This window comes from Cydia strobilella, chromosome Z (assembly GCF_947568885.1).
Source record: "Cydia strobilella chromosome Z, ilCydStro3.1, whole genome shotgun sequence".
Lineage (NCBI taxonomy): Eukaryota > Metazoa > Arthropoda > Insecta > Lepidoptera > Tortricidae > Cydia > Cydia strobilella.
The window spans coordinates 34,847,362-34,870,836 of NC_086068.1; the positions used below are offsets into that span (position 1 = coordinate 34,847,362).

A 23,475-nucleotide genomic window follows, 5' to 3' on the forward strand; every position below is an offset into this window, starting at 1 on the left:
CGATATGCCTCTGTGTGTAGAATGAGTTAGACTGTAGCAAATAATATTGAGTGAGGACTTGAGGAAAGATTTAATTATATTTGGAAAACAATATTACTGGGTGGCAGATAATTTTAGCGCGCTGCTTCATCCGCTACTATTGATGCTGACTGGACATTACACATTCTTCATTAATAATATATACCGCTTTCGATCAAGGAATAACAAGAAAAGTAAAAACCTCCATCAAAGCATAATAGTAGTAAAACTAATTGCACTGATCTATTCACACAGTTTCAAGACATGTTTTGTAGTTGGTGTCGGTTGTAGTTGTAGCACAACACTATTTAAGGAATTCTACAACGCGCTCTACACTGTACGCGTAGTTGGTGTAGAATATCAGAGATACAGAAACAGATATTAGATCTAGTTATAGTAAAACAAAGGGGGCAAAGTTGTTGTGTAACCCACCATGCTAATATTGATACCCGAGCGAGCGAAAGATTCCAAAATGGAACCACAAGCGTAGGTTAGTGGATCGATAAGTGGAATCTTGAGTGTTCAGTGGGTTTTAAGGCACGAGGGTAACACAAACTTTGCTACCGAGTGTAACACATTTTTTTTACCACACCAACGCCAGGATAATACTTACTGTAAAAACATTACAACTCTAATCCAAATCAACGCTATTAAATAATTATCATTCAAAATTAACTTTTAAAAGTCAATTCTAACCAGCCAACATGAGGAAACCACTCAAATTTTGTCACTCTTGTGGATAAAATGCAACTTTCTCATCAGTTTATGAATATTAAAGAGAACCTTTATGAGCTGGTGTGGTTAGAATCATTAGTGTTATCAAATTAGTCTATAGGTGTTGGGACTACTGGCTATTGTATATATGCTCTATGTGGCGTACCGCCCGGTTAACCGCATATAAACATATGTCATGTGTGAAACTTGTCTTGCGAACGCGACTACACCTATTTATGTTTTTCATGTAATTGCACAATTAAACTAAGTTTAGTTACAACCATCAGCCCAAGCAGATAATAAAAGCTGGCTGTGCGTAGCTACGATCTCGATGTAAGTAGACACAAACTAGACGACTAGAAACAGACAGCTGTTGGCATATTAACCACATTAACCATATTAACTACGGTCAGCCGGACGGTAAGACGCAACGCGAGCACGATACACGGCCTAACAATTTTATAAAGTTTTCTATTTAACAAATAATATAATAAATTACCCTATTATATATATATCTAATATGTATATATATATATATATATATATATATATATATATATATATATATATATATATATATATATATATATATATATATATATATGTATGTATGTATGTATATATATATATATATATCTTAATAACAATTGTGTTAATTAGATTAAAACGCTTTGAAACGCAGAGTAAATAAGTAACATTCACGTATATTGAATGATATCAACGAATTAGAATAACCGACTAATTAGAGCTAAGGATTTTGTTAAATACATTTTAATCGTTTTCATCTTCAGAGCATAGAGGCGGAGGGAGTGTAGAAACGTCAAATTTTTGTTCAGGGCTGTCACTAGATACCTGAGAGTCAACGTAATGACTAGAATAAAATCTTTCGACGTTATTAAGACTGAAACGTTGATCCAGATCTCTCGAGTAATGTTCCTGGCCTGATTCGCCAACCTCACGCAGCTCATGTATATATTGCGGGTAACAATCTTGGGTTTGATACATACCCATGTCATTGTATTGCTCGGGATAAGGACTACCCCTATATCGTTCATATTCATCTTTATCCTGAGGCAACTCTGAATCGGAATAAACCATCGAATCTCCACGTGCAAAAAGGTAACTGCTTGATTTAGATATCTTTGGAGCTCTTTTAATAGTATCCACTGGGTAAGCGTAATCGTCCGAATCATCTCTGTCGCTTTGTTCTGCAAAAAACGACGTTCGGGATTGAACTTGCCCAGATGATTCTCCAAGAGATTTTTCGTCGGATTGTCTGAACACACCAGACAATTTAGATTTCTTTAAAGATGACTGACGACTACTTTTATTTGAATAAGATAGCCGGGGAGGACTATCTTCTGGCACATACGATGGTTCTTGAGAATCCAAATAAGGATGTCTCAGACGACCCAACCTATCAAACCGCGGAAATCCCATCTCGTCTTCATCAGCGGAAGACCCAAATCCTTGAAATTGTACTGGAGTAATATTAATGGGACACAGTTGTGTATCGTAAGTCGAATTTTTATACTGCCTATAGTCTCCTTGTTCATCGTCTTCTGAATAACTTACTGGCTCAGCAATGTCATAGTTTTTAGAATCAGCTTTTGATATTTCAGAAGACCCTGATTCAACTTCTGGAATATAACTATCAGAGCAATCCGAACTCTCCATGCGACGTAGCGTTTCTTCTACGGCCAAATATTTCGTGCATTGTGGCTTGTCACTTTCGGAAGAACACTGACTCTTGGTAGAATCTTCTTCTAACACATCTTGAATTTTTTCCTGTCTCTTGCGTGTGCCTGTAACCTGTTTTTTTCTTCTAAATGTTTTCATTCGCTCTCTTGGATCTCTAATGACGTCCAATGAGCTGTCAGTATCGTTCCCACTAGGAGGACTTTTGAGAGATATATTTCGTGCCAACAAAGATTTTTTGACAGGGGTTTTTATAGGCTGTATTGGAGGAGACTCTGAACTAAGGCTGCTAGAATAATAAGGCGAGCACCGAGACAAAGGGGTTTTCCCAGACCGTTCTCCGGGTTTTTTATCGTATAAATCCCGATGCACGGATGGTATTTCTGGTACAGCTATAACAGGCAGTACGGAGGAAGTTAAGTAATGTTCATGAAAAGACCAACTTTTAGGCTTGGTACGATATTGTTGAGATATTTTATATTCTTTTATTTGATTCTTTGATAATGTTTTATCGTCATAGCTGGCATGTTTGGCTAAAGGTTTATAATCAGAGCGCATAAATTGATTACCTATATCTTCACGAATAATGTTGGAAAATTCTTGGCTTTGATAACGTTCACTGTGTTTTTCTTCTTGGCTGTATAACTGAGACGGTATATCGATGTCCAACTCAGGTTGAGGTCCTACAAAAAATGTTTTGAACCCACTGTCCTCGCTTTGGCAACGTAGAGTGGGTTTCGTATAACGGGAAGTTTGCTCTTCATAGCTGAAACTTTTAGGTGGAGTCTTTTGGTATCTCTCATGATTATCCTCTTTAACGTTTGTTATGCCTTTTAGTCTTTGTTCGAATCGTAGCACTCCATCAGGATTTTTTTGGAGACTGCTCAGAGAACTGGAGCTTGATTTGTCAGATTTATCACTATAGCTAATTGACGAAGACTTTTCAGTTTTGCTAGCGTAATTTGCGGTTAATCGCAGCACAGACATGAGATTTGGAGGTTCTTTGGTTATTGATGTTTTCTTTGAATAATTTTCTTCAGTTTCCTGCTTATCATCTAATGACAAAACAACTTCTTTTTTTATGGTATCATCTGATTTTATATCTTCGACTTCTTGTTGATCTTCTCGGGCAGTAGCTATTAATGTGTGACTTGTGCTAGCGGACCAATCAGAAATAGACTGAGCTAGTGTTAAGGTGCTATCACTTTTGGTACCAGAGCTACTATCAATTCCTTTTCTAGATATAGTAGTTTCTGAACTGCATAGTTTATCGTACTTAAAATTTTCAGTACTTTTATCTAAACTACTACTTTTAGAACCTTGATCTGCTTGTGTACCAATTTTGACTTTTTGATCCGATAACTTACTTGCAAGGGAAGAAGAATGTACTTTAACAACTGCATTATCAGATTTGTCGCTTTTCGGGACTGAAATGGCAGAGATGCTTTCAGATGCAGAAAGATTAGCATACTGACGAACTGTATTTGTTCCAGTAGACCACTCAGAAATGCTTAAACATATAGAGGTGTCTTCCGAATGCGAACTATGAGTACATTTTTTCTGAGGTAAGCCAATTTTGACAGTGCCATCCAGATCGGTGCCAAATGAACTTGTTTCTTCTTCTGAATGACTGCTGTGACTACAACGTTTGCATGTGCTCGAGCTACCAGTACTCAATTTAGTCATCGCGCGTACAGTATCATCAGCATTAGTCTGAGATAGAAGATCATCTATCGATGTATCTGAATTATTAGAAGCACATGAATACTTAGGTGTTCCGACCTGAGAAAATCCTTTTTCTAAATCTGGCGATAGTGATTTACTATCACCCCCGAAGACGTCATCAGCGAACAAGGGGTCATCCTCGAAAATGGGACTATGAGTAGTAGGTGATTTCAATGGCTGACTAATAATAACTTTGTCTTCTAAACTGCTTCTAACGCCAACAGATTTATGTTCAGCGCGAGAACAACATGAACCCAGGTCACAAATAAGACAAGAAGCTTTGCTAATCGTTCCACTTAAGCATGATTGATCGTAATTGGGCACCACTCCCTTGTTTAAGCACGCCGTCTCGTCTTGTTTTTCTAAGGGTTCAACCATGTATCCAGACTGTTCGTAAGGTATTATTTTAATACTTTTGTGTACATTTCTATCTCCTTTTTTCTGTGCTTGTTTCACGGATTCTACATCTTGGCCATCCTCCTCATAATCTTCATCATTGTTTAGCGTATCACTATCATCATCAGAACCTTGCATATTTCCTATACTTTCAGGTTGAATAGTGACCTTCATAGCTTGTTCAGGCTCGTTACTCATATAATATATATGGACTTTTTCTACAATTGGAGTCTCCAATAAACTTGAAGGCGGAGAGGGCCATTGATCATAGTCACTCGATCTTCTGGTACTATTAACGTCTGTTGCTTTAGACGCTTGAGTTGGAAGTTCAGGTAACGGCCAGTCGTCAGAGTCTTGACTTTCACTGGGGGGATATTGTTTTAATGAAGCCGTGCGAGTGTCCGTGCTAATCTTTTGAAAGTCTTCGTGCAAGACTTTGGATTCCTGATTACTTGAGGTCTTAGTTTTCTTGTCTATGCCTTTTTTAGATTCTGAATACATTTCACTTATTTTGCTCTGATCTATTGGTATATCAGGCATCTCAGCGGAAGTTCTTCTATCCGTATCCGAAATATAAGCTACATTAGCGTTACTAGGTGGATCCGAACTGAGACTAGCTTGATGGTCACTAGAATTCAAAGACTCTTCATTAATGCTTTCAGACCTTGAACAAGCCTTGGTCGAATCTTCATCTGCACTCGTCTTTTCCGAAGCTGTGCTACGTTCAGATATCCTAGACAAAGTGCGACCAAAGTTTTGTCCATAACCAATAACAACGTCGGTTGCTGTAGACGACGTAGCTGGGTACAAAAAGTTAACAGGAAAATCATTAAGGTCATCTGCTAAGTCAGTTTCAAAAAACCCACCTCTGTCCCCTGCCACTTCTAGCGATTCAGAAGAATTTACTGAAGGCGCATTCTTGGAAAATGTTTGAAAGTCATCGACCGACCGTTGGTTATTAAATTCAAAGACTTCTTTATTTAATGTCAAGCTTTCATAACCTTCATGATCTTGTGGTATCCACGCTTCTTCTATACTTGTACTATTTTCACTCCCTGAAGCTCCAAAGAATGGCCTCCATGTCGGCTTTAATTCTTCGCCACGCCTATACGCTTCACCTAAAGAACCTGAAGTTGATTCAGTAGTTTCAAAAGATCCTCTGGATTCAACACTTAGTGAACCTCTAGAATCCATGCTCGATTTAGAGGAACTTTTTTGCTCGTCAAGGCGTCCTTTTCTTCTCGAAGAGGAATCATCTACACTGAGGGAACCTTTAGATGTGGTAGTAGTTGTATCCATACTTGATTTAGAAGAACTTTTTTGGTCAGTATCTTTAAGAGCCCTCTTCTTCATAAGTTCTTTTTCAAAAGACGAGGAAGTAATAACATTTCCATCATCATCAAAATCAATAGTTGTGTTTTGGTCTTCTTGAGATATAGTGATTGCAATTTTCGTTTTCTTTATTGTTCGTGGTAAATCTTTTTTAACGTCTTTAGATGCAGCTGATTGACTAGATTCAGATTCTTCAATAACACATTTGCCTATTTTCTCTAAGCCACTTTTTCTCACATTAGGTCTTGAAAGCTGTTCAACAGTTTTATCAACAGATTCTGAACTAGAATCTGAATCAGTTGGAGCTTTCTGTGAATCCACTGGTCCTTGTTTTTCTAGTGTGGGTGTAGGTGATTTCCTAATACTGAATTTTGATGGACTTCGGGGACTCTCAATACGATTTAATTCAGAAATGGGAGAAGGAGATTTAGAATTTGATTTTGAATGTTCGCTTGATAAGATAGATTGTGAAAGTAGATGTTCTTCTCCATACTCCATTGACTGCTTAAGTTCTTCGAGGCACTCTCTATCTTTTTTGTTTAACTTCTCGATATCTTGAGATATGCCTAATGGCCTGGCAATAGAACAACTTACACTGGACTCATCGTCTATGGAGCTACCTTTCATGTTAGCACTAGAAGGGCTAACATCCTTTTCTATGCTCGTCCAACTAGTGGACTCTGAGCTGCGAGACCGTTCAGCACTTAATTTCAACAGTTCACTACGTCTCAATTTCGCTGTTAGTAAAACCTTTTGGTCTGTTGGTGACACGTCATTGGCACTCCTTGGGCTGCCAGTATGTTCTCCAGATTCAGGTTTTTTTGTGGATTTTGAGGTATTTGAATCAATAAAGGGTATATTTTCCAACGTAGGGCTGTTTTCTTGGGGAGGGGTTACGATGATTTTGTTTTTATTTTTCCATTTAGATGGCAAATCAATGGATTTTGGTTTATTTTTACTCGCCATTATACCCTTATCTGTGTCAGATTCAGACAACATTTGTGATTCTTGAAGTAAAAACTCTGCTAAACTTGCAGAGGATTCATCAAAAGTACCTTGCGTGTCTAAACCTTTTTTGCTTCTTTTCATAACGGTCGTATCCGACAACGGCAACTCTGTCGATTCTGTGAAGCCATCATAATCCATACCTCCCCAGGAATTAGCATCATCACTTCTACCTCGAGAAAATTTCGAATCGAGTTCTTTCTTCGAAGCTTGGTCTTGATCAGAAGAACTGTCAGCATCTATGTAAGGCAAAGAAATTCCCAACACGTGACTTTCATCGAATAGTTTTAATTCACTTACTTCAGTAAGAGATTCTTCTTCGCTTGTTATTTGTGCTACTTCAGGCTTCCTGTCGGCAAGTAAGCTTTGGACATTTTGATTACTTTTACTTTCATGTAATTCGGTTTGTCTTTGTTTGTTGTATATATCTATTTTTCTGCGTTCCATTATTACCGTCTGAGTATCATTTTCTAGAACAGTATTAGACGAGTTAGTTATCCACTCAATAGAGGAATCAGCCGATTTATCTATGTAACTATGTGACGGAGAAACTTCTTTCGCATATTTATCCTCAGTGTCATCCTTTTTTACGGTAGGATGAACGTCGACTTTAACAACTTCCTGTTTAAAGTATCGATCTGCAGCTGTAGGTAACAACTCAGGTATGATTGGAGACGTAACATAATTTCTGTCTAGACTTTTAGATTTTAATTTAGAATCAATATGGACATCAACTTTACGTTCTAAGCTCTTTGATTTTATACTAGATTGAATTTTTTGATAAACAACTTTGCCTTCGATTTGTTGTTTTATTTCTTGTTTTTTGGATAAAGTCTTCGGTGACTTTTGTAAATCCTCAATATCATCAAATTTATCTTCTAGCGATTGGCTAGATTTGTCATCCATGCTCTTGTTCATCTTACTACTAGCCTTCGATGACTTTGGATCCTCAAAACTACGGCTAATTTTCCCACTCAATTTGTTATCTAGTTTTTTCGGGGATTTAGCAATAAAAACATGATCTTCAGCCTTGCTACTGATTTTAGTTTCTATGATAATTTTATCTCCCTCCGTTTTAACCAAGATTTTATCTTCAGGAGGAGGAAATGCTGGCATCGTGTCTTTTACAGGGCTGATGAGTGTTTTTGTTTGCTTCAGAGCTGCTTCAAATAACATTTGTTGCTTTTCCTTACGTTTTGCTATTTCTGTATCGCTTTCTTCTTGCGACTTGGTCCTTTCCTTGCTACTTCCACGTCTCACTTCCATTTTCTCCAATGATTTTGACTTCTCTTTAATTGTTTTCTTAGACATTTGTTCCAATTCTTGACTTTTAGCTCGTACCATATCTAGAGGAGGTACTGTAAGAAAATCTGGACGTTCTTTTAAAGACGATGGCAGTGACTTTTGAGTTTGTAATGCCTTAACTTTAGTGGCATTTGTGTCAAGAGATCCACCTTTATTTAATTTATTGCTGTTTTTCTGCTTTTCATCGGGACGAGATTTTAAAGTCAATTTCTTCTTTTCTTTCCTTTTGATTCTTTCTATATCTGGAACAATTTGATCTTCACTTAAATCTGATAACTTTCTTATGCTGCCTCTGGGTGAATTTAATGAAGATGTCGGGGACCTCGATGGAGATTTTGATATAGGTGACCTAGACAAAGGCGACCTACTTAACGGTGATCGGTTAGGAGACTTTATTTGCGATTTCAATTTAGTTATATCATACCTTCTCTTGAATGATCGTGGGCGACGTTGTTCGACCAAATCGTCCAATAACTGAAGCTCTTCAGTATCAATTACTATATATTTTAAATCTTTTGGAGTCTCAGATGGCTGATCTTCTTCAACTTCCTCAATTTTACTTATGTTGTCGCCTATTTTTGCATAGATTTTCTGATTTTTATCATCAATTAGAGGTTTTTCTTCCAATATTTCTCCTTCTTCGTTTATGTCTTCAACCGTATCATCTTTAGACGAAAATGCATTCATAGGTGGTAATCTATGCAGCTGTATAACAGGTGTATCTAAACTCTTAGCTCTACGGTTAACAGTTGGAGAATCTTGTGTAGCTTTTTGACGCTGTAAAGTGAAAACCGAACCTTCAGATAGATTCAACCTAGCATGAGCAAATAAAATCGGAGTGCCGCCGGCTTTACGAAGCATAGGTGAAATCAACTCATCGCGTAAACTCTTTTTGATATCAAGTCTATTTGAGTCTTTTTTAGATTCTTTTGAACGATCGTTCTTTTCCTCGGACGGCGTAAGTATTCCTGTCACTTTTTGAATTTCCATGTCAGCTAAATGTTCGTCGTCACTTTTCAGAAATTCTGTACTTTCTAATATTGGCGATGGAATATTTTCATTATATTCCCAGGTGGAACTTTCTTTGCTGAGTTGCTTAACTTCTGGAGTTTTTATAGCTATATCATCCTCAGAACTAGGTATTGAAATTGACCGTTCAGAAATCCTTCGTAACTCTGTAGCATTTCCGGAAATACTCTCAAGTATTTGAGGATTGTACTTTGCTTCCAGTTCAACTAATCTCCTACACTGAGGTGGGGAACCTTCAATTTCAGTAGAGCTCATTGTTTGGCCTCTATGCCAAGCACCTGATGTAATTTTATCATACTCAAGCTGTAAGATTGGTTCGAGATCTTTACGTGATTGCGGTGGTGAAAATTCAAGCTTAGGTGCCGCTTCAGTTGTACCAAACACATCATCCGAATCAACACTTTCATCGTCAGAGGAGAAGGAAGTAATCCTTATTTTGTTATTAGTTTTACCTTTTATTTTACAACAGCTTCCTTTTTTTCCAGTTCCTCGAGCTTTTTGACCTCTTTTAGATGGTAGTTTATCTGATTTCGATTTAATATCTGCGCGTAGTTTTTCAGCTGCTGACATCGGTTTAGGGTCCTTACAAATAGGGGGCTGTTGAACATTACGGCCATTGATAGCAAACTTAATATCATGAGAATATTGTGTTTCCTGCCGTATACTGTCGGTTTTCGAACTAGTAGCAGAATCACTTTCGATCTGACTCAACTTTGAGTTTAAAGTTTCTAGAAGTGCCGGATCCAAATGTTTAGATATATCCCTTTTAGGACTTGGCAGATGCTGCAGTTGCCCACTCTTATCTACTTCTAATGTAACTGGGTCTACCTTGGACAAGTCAATATTTTGAGTAAACAAAAAGTCTCGATTCTCAACTTCTAAAAATTTAGATGCGTGATCGACTTGAATGCTGTTTCTAGGCGATTTTGGAGATTTAGGGGATTTAGGAGACTTTGGAGATTTTGGAGACTTTGGCGATTTTGGAGACTTCGGTGATTTTGGTGATTTCGGTGAACGTGGTGACTTAGGATGGTCGTGGTACTTGCACCTAGAATGCGCATTAAGAATGTGACGTCCATTTTGTGGCGGAAGCATTATAATATCAGGAGGTTGTCTCTTGTCTTCTAATGGGGACGGAGCTGTTCCATTCATGACATGTCTTTTGTGTAGTACATATGGTATGTCGTAACCGTCATCAGGATTTTTTTTGTTATCCTTAAAACCAGCTTTAAAAGCGTCAAATTCTTTAAAATAATTTTTTGGCAAATCAAATGGTGGACGTCCGTGATCTGGGACTCTTGAGGGCAGTTCGAAATGTGAGCGCTTTGTTGCAATGGGTGGAGCGCTTGGTATTTGACGGAATATATAATCATCGTCGCTAGATTCAGCAGGAGTTAAATCAATAGATTTCTGGTGCATCAAAACATGTCTTCGAGAGTTTACACTACTAAACCTAGGCCTATTAGCGAGGCTATTTGGGTCACTTTTAGTGCGTTCTACAGTTGGATGCGTATATGGGATAGACGTATCTGCCAAACGGCTGCTTGAACTAGTTTCAAGGATCAACTTAGGGTTATATTCGTCAAAATGAGTTTTAGCCATAAGTTCCTCTTTTAAATTTTCTTTCCTTACCATGTGCGTGTAAACTCTTCCCCGCATTGATTTATCAAACTCAGATTGCAAGATAGACGAAGTTCCCGGTTGAATGGAGGCAGTTTTAGCTTTGTTTTTCGCATATTCAATACTATCCATAGCGGGCAGTATACGTACATTTACATCAGATTCGTTGGATGATTCCTTCACAAGGTGCGAAGTGGTTGAATCTTTACTAAGTGAACTAGTCAATGACTCTATTTTCTCTTTATCGAAGCTAAATACAGTTTCAGAAGAACGGCGACGCTGGTAGCTCTGTATTTTTGACGCGCGACTACTATCGACTTCAGTGTCCAGGCCAACAATTTTTTCAGGCCATATATGAGTAGTTTGAGGAGGCATATCTTCTTCTTCCGTCGAGAAATCGTCCGTCTTTTTAGGAGGACTCACATCCGAAAAATGAATGTACTGATCTAATTCCACATTCTGAAGACTTGCAGAATGCATAGGACTATGTTCTCGGTGTTTATTATTACTCGGAAACGTAGAGTACGGAGTAGGGATCTGATATAAATTGGGAACATCTGACAAGTTTGCGATTAAGTCTTCATGCGACTTGTCGAAAAGCATCTTATCCCTATACTCTAGTTTTTCCATTTCGATAAAAGTAGATTGAGTATCATAAAAATCTTTATTAGAGTCAGGACTAGACGATGGCGATACAGGTTCAAAAGGATCTATGTATGCATTCTGTATACTAGTGACACTACGCCTTCTGATATTGACATCATTTTCATTATCGTATAAGTTCTTTTTACAGTCGTAGTAGTCAGACTTTGAATTTTGACTCGATGTCCTCGAGCCCGATCTATCAGAACTTTTACTCTTCAACGTTTCACGCGACTTCTTGCTATCAGTGTGATACACACTATCTCGAGATTTTTTACTTGACTCTGCGCTACTTTTAGATATTTTTTCACCAAAGTCACTTTTAGATTCTTGGCTCGAAGCTCTGGAACCAAGACCTCTCTTTATTTCTTTATAAAAGCTGCCATCAGATCGAACGGAAAGTTTTTCCCGGGGCAAAATCCGTGGATCATCTAGAAGGAATGGATCAAACGGTAGATCATTGTCACTTTTGTACTTAATACTGTTCAAATTAATATTCATGTCCTGGTCATCGACTTCAGATAGGTGAGACAGTGATTCATCGTCTGAAGGAAGGTCGTTACCTGAATCTAAAGAGCATGAACGAGTGTGCGCCACGGAACGAGGCAGCACTCTAGCGTAACGACGGTTTTCTGAGCACTCATCGTCGGATCTTTCAATCAATTCGTAACTGTCATGTGAAATATCATCCTGAGACCCACTGCGAACAAACGTTGGTAAATCCAACCTAGGCTCACTAGTCGCCCCTGGAAAACTAGAAGAATAAGTCCTGCCTATCATTTCCCTCTGGAATTCTATAGAACTTTGATTTCCGAGAACAAAAGCTAATGTACGAGCGTCGTCGTACCGCGTGATAGGCGAATCTACACAACGGTCTCCTACCGGACAGTACGAATCTAAATCGGCAAACATGCTACGAGTGTCTCGTGTCTGTTTATTTGCTCTGCGTTTCGCACGGCCAGCGTCATCAAAGCTAAAGTCGCGTAGGTTACGGCAGCTAGCACTACGACGCCATACTACTCTGGCACGCAAGCCATCGTCCACTTCCTCGATGAGGAGCGACCCGCCCGATCGACTAGACCGTGTAGAGGGGCAGGTCGAGTATATATTAGACTGCGACAGCTCATACTCGAGCCTCTCTGAGGATTTCTTAAAGCTGGAAGACTGTTTAGCGAGGAGAAACTCTGGATAAGGGCTAGGGTCCGGGGAGCGGGAGGCGGGACAGACGGTGGCAGGGCGGGTGGCAGTGTGAGTGTGCGTGAGTATGGCCGTAGCCGGCGGAGGACTCTGACCTGCTGCAGGGCGCGGGGCACGAGGTGGCGGAGTGGGTGCGCGTGCGCGACCATTCGCGCGACACGAACTCGCCTGGCTCCATATACTCTCCGGAGAAACCTGATAAACACAATATATCTCTGGAAATTCACCCTACACTAATTTTACGTTTACCTATTAACCTTTCGTATGCCGGAACCCGGATCCAAATTAGTAGGTATAGAGCTCTAATAAAAAAAATAGAATTCAATACTTACTGCATTTATCCACATTCCAGCTATTATAATAGCGGCTAGCGGGCTAGCTATTCATACGAGAGGTTAAAGGAGAATAATGTTTCTGGCTTAAGGTACTTTGTAGAAGTGGATAGTTATATTCTTCTTAGTTTACCTATACACAATCGAATTTTACTGACCAACGGTGTCGTCGTCCGAAGAGGCAGAGGCGAATCCTCCGTAGGATGATGATTGACCTCTGCACGGGTCACTAGTTCGGGAGCCCCCTGCGGATATGGAAATCGCAAAGATAACAAAAGAAAACAAATGTATTTGATTTATTTATTAGTAAAAATTGTCGTTTTACTAGTCAAGATATTACATTATTACATATTTACATAATGAGTGCCTTGTACCCCTTAATACCAATCTGATACATAATAAATATGTAATAAGTGCTTTATAATGTTTGACCAAATTAATAACAAAATCGCTCAAATGGCAAAAACGGTCGCCGTTAATATAGGGCAAATCTCAAATTACTACATTTCAAGATTTTAAGATTTTTAAATGGGTCAATGAGGGTTACGTGATCTATTCCTTCTACGCGGAACTGTGCTAGTTCGTTTGCTATGGGGCATGCTAGTATGGAGAGGTATACATTTTGGGGTACAGCAATGCCATTTGGTACGAATGTTATACACGTCCACCTAAGCCCAAAACGCCCGGTAGCCAGCTTGAACTCCTCGTCTGGTGGGGGACGGGGACGGGGGGGGTCAAAGTACAGAGCTCCCGGCGCTCAGGTACGAGATTGAAAAGCTTGATCACTATTGTATACAATACTTTTTCTATGAGACAAAAAAATAACACTTTCAACTAGTAGAATCATATAGGTAAACAAACCAAAAGTATACAGGATACGCGAGCTGCCGCAGCCCGCGATACCTTCTTACTCGTACGCGCCCGGGCCGCCGACATTGGTCAACGACACCTCCTCGTAACTCATGAGGCCCTGGTACCTGCTCCGCGCTAAATTCAATTTTAAGACAGTTTTTTTCTCGATTTTGGCCACCGTAGCCCATGGAGACTAACAAGCAACGCTATGCGGTTTTCGTAGGGTATGAATGTTGCTATGTAAAGGGTGTCACATGCACGTTTCTGACTTATGAAGCAATTGTTTCTACTACAACATAAAATAAAATGTTTTTGTTGGCCAACCAATCACAAAGCTGAGCGACGCAGCAGCGTGTTTAAGTAGGCTAATTTGCTTTGAATCGAGTCTCCTTAAACAAGAAATATTTTATCAAAATGTATGAAGTTCCATTTTCAAAATTTTTATAATTGACTAAACCGTATCGATAAAATTCTTATGCTTGAGTCGGAAGTGCCATAGACTATACAACGTTGAAAAGAGTAAGGTTGTAGTGTTGTGTGAGAAGTTGTAATACACAGATTATACTCGAGTAGAAAAAAATATTTCTTTGCTAATCCGCGAAAAGATACAATTCACCTTACAATACATTTTCTCCTCAGCAGCTCGAACAAGCCTACTTTCGTCACTCCCTGGAGTGAGGAAAGTGCGACTTTCCTCACTCCAGGGAGTGAAACAGTAGCTTTTTAATTTAGTGAAACTGAAGGCCTTGAACTGCCACTTCATACTTTTTTTTTATTCTGTGTAATTCGAAATACATTTTTATCTTTAATATGTTCTCATTACTGAGGTAAAAAATTATGTGTGTGATATAATATTGACAGGGCTTTGGAGTTGTTTTTGGGTTCGTGTGAGGTGTGCCAGCAGTTGCGGCCGTCCCCGCCCCGCGCGCCCCCTGTACCGTGGCCCCAGACTGCGCGTTGTTTTGAAAGGTTACACATTGATTTCCTCGGCCCGCTATATGGACATACGTATTTAGTAATCGTAGATACTTATAGTAAATGGCTCGAGGTATATCCCATGGTTAGCACGACATCCACGGCCGTAGTAGACAAGTTATGCGAGCGTTGGTTTATAGCACACTACTTTATTGACGTAAGAGATGGGTCGTGGGCGCAGCCACACACACACATGCATGTGTAGTTGCATACATATACAACAGTGTGCAACACGAGAGCAAAGTTATTTTACATCTCGTGTTTTTGAGTCCCTCGCTACGCTCAAGATTCTAACTTAGAATCACTCGCTTCGCTCGTGATTCAATTATAGTATCTTTCGCTTTCTCGGGACTCAAAATAGACACTCGCAAGAAATACAACTTTCCTCTCTTGTTGTACAAATAACTATTGTCTTAATTATTAATAAATAAATGAATGATGACCGCCCTGGCCCGCAGGATTTTATAAGGATTGAGCGAGGAATCTCTCAGGGCGACAGTTTGTGTCCCCTGTGGTTCTGCCTAGCTCTGAATCCCTTCACTTACTTTCACCAAATAGCAAAGACTTATTGGAGCTACTGAAAACTACCGAAGTCTTCAGTAGTGCCATCAACATGAAGTTTGGTGTCGAAAAATGTGCGGTTATACATGTACAGCGGAGAAAGGTTATAAATCCAACAAATTTACAACTTTCTGAGACAATGTCTCAGCTTTCAGGTCTATCTCTGAATCAGAAACCTATAAATACCTCGGTATGTCACAGTCTTTGGGTATTGAGGACGAGGGTATTAGACGGTCGGTGAAGGAGAGCTTTTTCAGTCGGCTCACAAAAGTCCTTAACAGTATTTTGTCAGGAGGCAACAAAGTGCGCGCCTTCAACGCCTGGGTAATACCCCTACCCACATACTCCTTTGGCATACTATATAGAGCTGGATGCCCTGGATCGGAGGGTCCGACAGCTACTCACCGCACACCGTATGCTGCACCCACGCTCGTGTTCGTCTGTTATGAGATTGTACATCCCACGGAAATGTGGAGGCTTTTTAAACGTCAAAAATCTCTTCAACCGTAATCTCAGGAATTATTTCTTCAACAAGTGTGTGGGATGCATCGTGATGTGGTGGCAGCAGACAGGGACCTCACGCCGCTCTCCTTGGCAAACGAGAACTGGCACAAACCTGTAGTACTAAGCACCGACGACCGCAAGGCGGTATGGAAGGATAAGCAGCTATACGTGATACGTGAGCAAGACCGTTATGAGACTCGATGTAGACCTGCCCGCATCGGTGAACTGGCTACGATTCGGGGACCTCTTCGGAGAAACCGAGGGTTTTACCTGTTCAATTGCGGACGAAGTTATCATGACGAATAATACCTAGGCTTGGCTCACGAGATTACCGCCATGTGGGATGTTGACTCGACGATCATTGTTGCGATAGTCGTGTCAGCGAACGGTCTCATAGCGACGAGTCTCGACCAACACCTAGAGAGACTCGCTAGGTGGTTGGATCAAGGGTCAGAAGGGGCAGAAGGCGGTAATTTTGGACACGGCGCGTATAGTACGTCGGTTCCTCACTCTGCGGCCCTGACCACCGGCAGCTTGGGCCCTGCCCCGGTGCTGGCGGCACGTTAGATTTTTTATAATGTGTTTATATGTATTTTTTATTATTTTGTAAGCGTTTTTATATTTTACTTTTATATTCATTTTATAAAACACAGAACTATATCAAGATAGAAGGAAAGAGTTCAGCAATTTGTAGGGAGACCGAGCGGGTAACATTTTGCGTAAGTACTTCGACGTCACGAGCGTAATTTAGTGATGAGAAACATAAGCCGCGCGAAAACGATTCAAAAGCATCGATTCACAGATCGATTAGAACACGGCACCGATTCTATGCACCGCCACCTGTTTGTTAATAATATTTGCTTTGCACTACGTACGTACATTATATAGCTGCATAATAATATATGAACGTAATTATCATTTCGTCTGTTTTCAAAATCGATTTTAATAATCGAGTAAGAAAATCGCAGTGTACAGCACTATTCTTACTTTTGACAGAAAAAATGAGAAATCGACCTTGAACGTGACTCGACAGCTTGAATAGCTTATTTTTACATCGCTGGTTTTGAACGCACGCCAAGTCTGGCTCGTCAAATTTAAGCCGCAATGGAAAGCTAGCGTTGGCACACAATCACCCGCTACTGTTTTGATTAAAATAATAAAATAAATAGTTTTATAATTAATAACAGATATTTAAGGACAAATTGTACTTACCGATGAAAGGAAATACCTCCATCAAGAGCTCCAACTTTGGTAGTGTTTGAACATGAAACGGAAAACTATGAAAACGGATTATATCGCGTATATTGAATTTATAATACATCCCCAGGGATGTGTTTTCATAGTTTTATTTCATGAGTAACTATCGCGGTAACCGAAGACAATATAGTGTTTGAACAGTTAATTATTGCGCAAGAAACCATTTTGTTTTTAAAACCTGACGTCGCAAGCAGACATCGATCGGGAGCAGACTGAAGTTCGCGGCGAGCAATGGAGCCACCGGGTCGTCATTTCGCCACGCGAGGTACATACACTCTTTCCTTCTATCTTAATATAGTTCTGTGTTATAAAATGCCTAATGAAGAAGTATAAATAAAGAGAATAATAAAAAATAAATAAAAAAATGTAAAAAATAATAAAATAATAATTATGATATTATTGTAAACACTTTAATTTATAGATATTATGAAAGCTATGGATCTTCTATGGTCTTTTTGCCGTCCCCTACGCTGCGCTGACGAACGTCGAAGTACTTTCAATATTATATTTTTCATTGAAAATGGGCAAATTTATATTTACTGTTAATGTTTTAAGAAACTGCATTAAATGAGCTTTCGGACAGTATTGCTTTATAAATCAAGTTTAATACAAAAATATAAAAATATGAGGGTTTGTTTGCATTTCGTTACTACCAAAAGTTTATTATTTTAAGTATTGTGTCATATTTTGCTACGGAACCCTAAAAACCTGGTACGGGGAATGAATTGGGCATCATCTAGTTACCTAATAACGACACTAAACTTGACCCAAAGGTCCAAACTAATCCGCCAGAATTTTAATTCTGAGCGCCGGGAGCTCTGTACTTTGACCCCCCCTGCCCCCACCTGACGCGGAGTTCAAGCTGGCTACCGGGCGTTTTGGGCTCAGGTGGACGTGTACAACATTCATACCAAATGGTATTGCTGTACCCCAAAATGTCATACTGTTTCCCCATAGCAAACGGACTATGCTTACGGGGCGGACTTTTACTGTAGCTCAAATATATCTTTTAAACCTAATTTTTTTTTCTCCTTTTAAAAGAGATAGTAAATGATCAATAAAATTCCTGTCTAAACTTTCAGAAATGGGATCGTATGTCATAAAAATTAAATGAAGGGTTTATCATCAACTGCATTTTTAATGTCGATAGATATAACTTGAAGAATTCGGGTAGGAGTTGAAAGATCATTGTAGCGTCTAGTAGCAGGTCAATTATCGTTATAAATAAGCTTGGCCTTGGCAGCGATAAATACAGTACCGGTCCCATTTAAAAATCCACCTACATGTGCATCATTCAAATGCAATGAAGGGTTAGTTATGCACTTTGTCCACTATCAAAACAAATAGGTTAGTCCATGCAAAGTGAGAGACGACACAGTATTTAGGACATGTTACAGAATAAGATAGAACACTTCCGAGGAAGCGCCCGACGGTAATCCTAACGAATATTGTTTGAAAATGAGACATTGAGTGATTGTTGCTGAGTGCGACACACACTATAATACAGTAACAAAAAAGTTAAATGACGAGGAACGTACATAATAACCATGCTTCCTTTCTAACATACGTAAAACCCAGACAGAAAAAGAAAAGTGATAAGACGGAGAAAATATGAAAGTTGTAGACGGTCTCAGGCAAAAGTTTGTTATTGATTTTAAATTTAAATAAATGTTAAATGAAATCGTTATATTCAAAATAAAACCAGACTCAGTACATACAAGAGCTTCAAGTGCTTTTTAACTAGGGCATCAACGCCGTTACAAAGTCAGACCAAAGGAACGCGCTCGTCCATAACGCTTTCGTGCGACTAGTCTAACCCGTTCGTATAAAAATACCGCAAATCGATGTACAGGTTAGCCGTTTGGCACACACATACTAGAGGCCAAAGCAAAATTTTTGACCCGAAGTTCCTAAAAAAATTTCGCTGGCCCCCCCCCAGCGAAATTTTTTGGTAAAACATTTTTTTTTTTGTATGGAAAAGAAATTCCAAAACCTATGTCTAACTCCAAGAAAGCAATTTTGAAAATAATATCATTAACATTTTTTTTTTTTTTCAATTTTACAAAGTGACAGTTCTACTTCAATACCTATTTCACGAGACTTATGGAACTATACTGCAGATACGGTACATATTAATCATAAAATGATACGTAATATCCATATATCGAACGGGAAATACCTCTTTAACCCTTTAACTGCGCCTTTCATCAGTTGGTATAGTTTGTTTGTTAATTTTTGGTACCCTATCGATTTTTCTTTGTACAATATACCACAAATGATACGTAATATCTTATTATCTAACCCCAAGAAAGCAATTTTGAAAATAACTTCATTAAGATTTTTTTTTAATTTCTCAATATTGTAATGTTGAAAAATTATACACATGAAAAATATTTTTAAAAAAAACAAAGAAATTATTTTCAAAATTGCTGTCTTGGGGTTAGATATCAAGATATTACGTATTATTTATGGTATATTGTACAAAAAAAATCACTAAGGTACATGTATCGTATTTGAAAGATACAATCTTGATATTTTGTGTCAAAAACAAAAACTATACAAACCGATGAAAAGGCGCAGTTAAAGGGTTAAAGAGGTATTTCCCGTTCGATATATGGATATTACGTATCATTTTATGATTAATATGTACCGTATCTGCAGTATAGTTCCATAAGTCTCGTGAAATAGGTATTGAAGTAAAACTGTGTCAATTTGTAAAATTAAAAAAAAATTGTTAATGATATTATTTTCAAAATTGCTTTCTTGGGGTTCGATATCAAGATATTACGTATCATTTGTGGTATATTGTACAAAAAAAATCAGTAAGGTATATCGTAGCTGCAGGATACAACCTTGATATTTTGTGTCAATAACTAAACAAATTATACCAACTGATGAAAAGGCGCAGTTAAAGGGTTAAAGAGGTATTTCCCGTTGGATATATGGATATTACGTATAATTTTATGATTAATATGTACCGTATCTGCAGTATAGTTCCATAAGTCTCGCGAAATAGGTATTGAAGTAGAACTGTGTCACTTTGTAAAATTGAAAAATTAAAAAAAAATGTTAATGTTATTATTTTCAAAGTTGCTTTCTTGGGGTTAGACATGAGGATATCACGTATCATTTGTGGTATATTGTACAAAAAAAAATCAGCCATATCGTGTTTGGAGGAGCCCAAACTTGGTATGTTTCGAAAATTCTTTTTGTTTTAATTAAAAGAAAATGCCCGAAATGTAATGATGTGATATATTTTTAGCATCGCCTCAAAAAGCCCTTTCGTATGATACCACACTCGATAGGTTTTGGAAAAAAAAAATATTTTTTCCATACAAAAAAAATGTTTTACCACTCAAGCGAATTTTTTTTAGGAACTGCGGGTCAAAAATTTTGTTTCGACCTCTAGTATGCGTGTGCCAAACGGCTAACCTGTACATTGATTTGCGGTATTCCTTTGAAATTGGGGTCGAGCGGCTTCCGCTAGACAGAGACCATGGCTTTAGTTACCTAACTGCCCATAACCTAAACTTTACATTAACACTAAACTTGGTGCCTTCATTGCCTTCGAATACATTGCTTGTTCACAGTTATGCTCTAGTTTATACATATATAAAATCAAATGGTACTAGTGTGCAAGGATTTATCTAATTGAGGAGCTAACTTTGGAAGCTCATTAGTCGAATTTAGTTCCAAGTATCTATAATGTATTCAGGTGATATTACTGTACTATTATAACTATTATAAGTTTAATGCTCACGGAAAATAATCGATATTATTGTCAGATTCTAAGAAAGGTACAAAAGCCACCCCTTTAACGTTAAGTTATTACAAGTTACAGCGTTAGTTATTTAACATACACACACGTACAGTCCGTTAACTCTGAGAATGACCTTCGGATTTTAGAAAGATACATCGGGTATCGGCGGTAACACGCGAAGGTGATACTGCTGTTCTGCTTTCTTATTAACTCACATAAATAAAATATTATCCTTTTTAGGGTTCCTTGTTTAAGTTATCAACTGATATGTTTGAAGTCGGCGCCAAGCCAAATTTTGAACCATATATTCATAGTGATTTTGGTGCAATTCGATAAAGATGAGACTATATAAGTATGTACGTTGGATTGCCTAACGCAGCGTACGACGTAGGGGAACAACACGCGAACGCGAAGTTGTTACCTATAGAAGTGTCCTTCGTGGGCAATCTCGTTGCGAACGCGAACGCCTTGGGCCGGCCGCGACGCGCCGCATCGCTTCACTTCGCGTTCGCGAGTGTTCGCCTATGTAAGAGGCAGCGTTACACGACGACAATAAACGAACTTTCTGTTAAGAACACACTTCAGAACAGAACACACGGTTGAACCTTCTTGGCGCAGTTCGTACCATGCTTGTCGGCACATTAGTGTAAATATAATGCGTTTATTTGTCGTATTTTTTAAAGAGCATTTCTTACTAATTCTTGAACAGTCCATGGCACGCAAGTGTGGGATTGAGACTGAGTTATTGTCTGTCGCTTATCCAGAGGACTACATTTCAAAATATAAAACAATTCAAGGAACCTTCATGCCAAATTTCAGCTAAAGCGGTTCAGTTGGTTAGCCATGAAAAGGTAACAAAGAGGCAGACAGAAATACTTTCACGTTTATAATATTTGTACAGTTGTAATCGGATTTATAGACATAAAGCTGATTATTTTTGACTGGTATTGTTACTTTTTGGTTTGGCACCGACTTCAAACATATCAGTTGGTAACGCATATCAGAATTTTCCTCGAGTCCGTCTGGGAAATCATTCCTGTCAGTAAATCCATTCTCCGCCCCGCCACTGACCCAATCCCTCAAACCCCCCGATCACTCAACCTCACAGCACATCAACCCCCGATAACTGAACCCCTCGACCCTACCACCAACCCTTCAACCGCCATTCCCCGACCCCTAACCCCAGAACCCTTAACTCCTGACTCTAACCCCCAATCCCTTAACTCCCAACCCCTCAGTCCCCGACCCATCAACTCACCTCCCCTCAACCCCCAACCTCAAACCCCCCAAAACACTAATAACCCCTACCTTCACCTCTCACACCTACCCCTCACCTCTCAGTCTCTTTGGTTGTTTCCAACACTACCTACATCAAAAATCATAATACACATACGAGGGAAGTTCCACATTTCGTCAGTGGTCTTCATCATCAGTAGCCTTACCACGAGTTTGACATTGATATATTCGCTATCGTGTGCGTAACTTACTGTTTATGCATCTCGCTCGTACTGGCATATTAGTGTACAAAGTAAGTTACGAAGACGCTAGCGAATATTTAGTGTCAAACTCGTGGTTAGGCTACAGTTTAACTACATCAAATTGGTGGTTTTAGGGAGGAAATGCCCGAGTTACTTTAGAAAATACCGAAATCACCATACACGTGCCTTTAAAAATTTAAGATTTCCCTCAATTCCTCACGAATTCCATCATCAGATCAAAACCAAAAATGTTACGAAAACACCTTGGAGGTAACTTCTGTCAAACAGAAAAAGAATTACTCAAATCGGATCATGGGTGCCGGAGTAATCGCTGAAATCAGTTTCATCAAAACAATCATCATCATCAGCTCCACTTCATCAAATTGGTGATTTTCGAGAGAAAATGCTCGAGTTGCTTAAGAAAACACCCAAATCACCATACATGTGCCTTTAAAAATTGAGGAGTTCCCTCGATTCCTCAAGGATCCCATCATCAGAACAGCACCAGATTATTGTGGGACCACCTTAGAGGTAGTTCCTTTCAAACGAAAAAAGAATTGTTCAAGTCGAACCACGGGTCTCGGAGTAATCGCTGAACATCCTACATTACGAAAAATCAATATCACTATCATCAAAACAAACAATTTGTTTTTTGTATGAAAGGAACTGCCTCCAAGGTGATCCCACATTAATCTGGTGCTGTTCTGATGATGGGATCCATGAGGAATTGAGGGAATTCTTCAATTTTTAAAGGCACATGATTTGATTGTTTGCTTAAGAAACTTGAGCATTTTCTTAAGAAAACAACCAAATCATGTGCCTTTAAAAATTGAGGAGTTCCCTCAATTCCTCATGGATCCCATCATCAGAACAGCACCAGATTAATGTGTGATCACCTTGGAGGTAGTTCCTTTCAAACAAAAAACGAATTGTTCAAGTCGGACCACGGGTCTCGGAGTAATCGCTGAACATCCTACATTAAATCCTACATCCTACATGTAAAACAATGACATTGACGTTATGATTATGATGAGTAATGACATTTTAGCTGTCAACTGCGTTTTGCATTTGCATA

The 23,475-nt window shown here is 38.9% G+C and overlaps 1 protein-coding gene across 5 annotated transcripts in view; it reads right to left on the reverse strand.

Moving 5' to 3' along the window:
• LOC134754138 (FERM, ARHGEF and pleckstrin domain-containing protein 1) overlaps window positions 1-23,475 on the reverse strand; it is a 201,076-nt gene that overhangs the window by 107,999 nt on the left and 69,602 nt on the right. For 4 of the 5 annotated variants that reach the window (XM_063690218.1, XM_063690219.1, XM_063690217.1 and 1 more), the window contains 2 exons: window positions 13,172-13,258; window positions 1,417-12,876 (listed from right to left, as the gene is read on the reverse strand). In XM_063690218.1, coding sequence (XP_063546288.1) covers window positions 1,504-12,876; window positions 13,172-13,258 — 11,460 coding nt within the window. In that variant the 3' untranslated portion in view covers window positions 1,417-1,503. Of the gene's footprint in view, window positions 1-1,416; window positions 12,877-13,171; window positions 13,259-23,475 lie in introns of those variants that run through there. The other variant, XM_063690221.1, reaches the window with a different exon arrangement.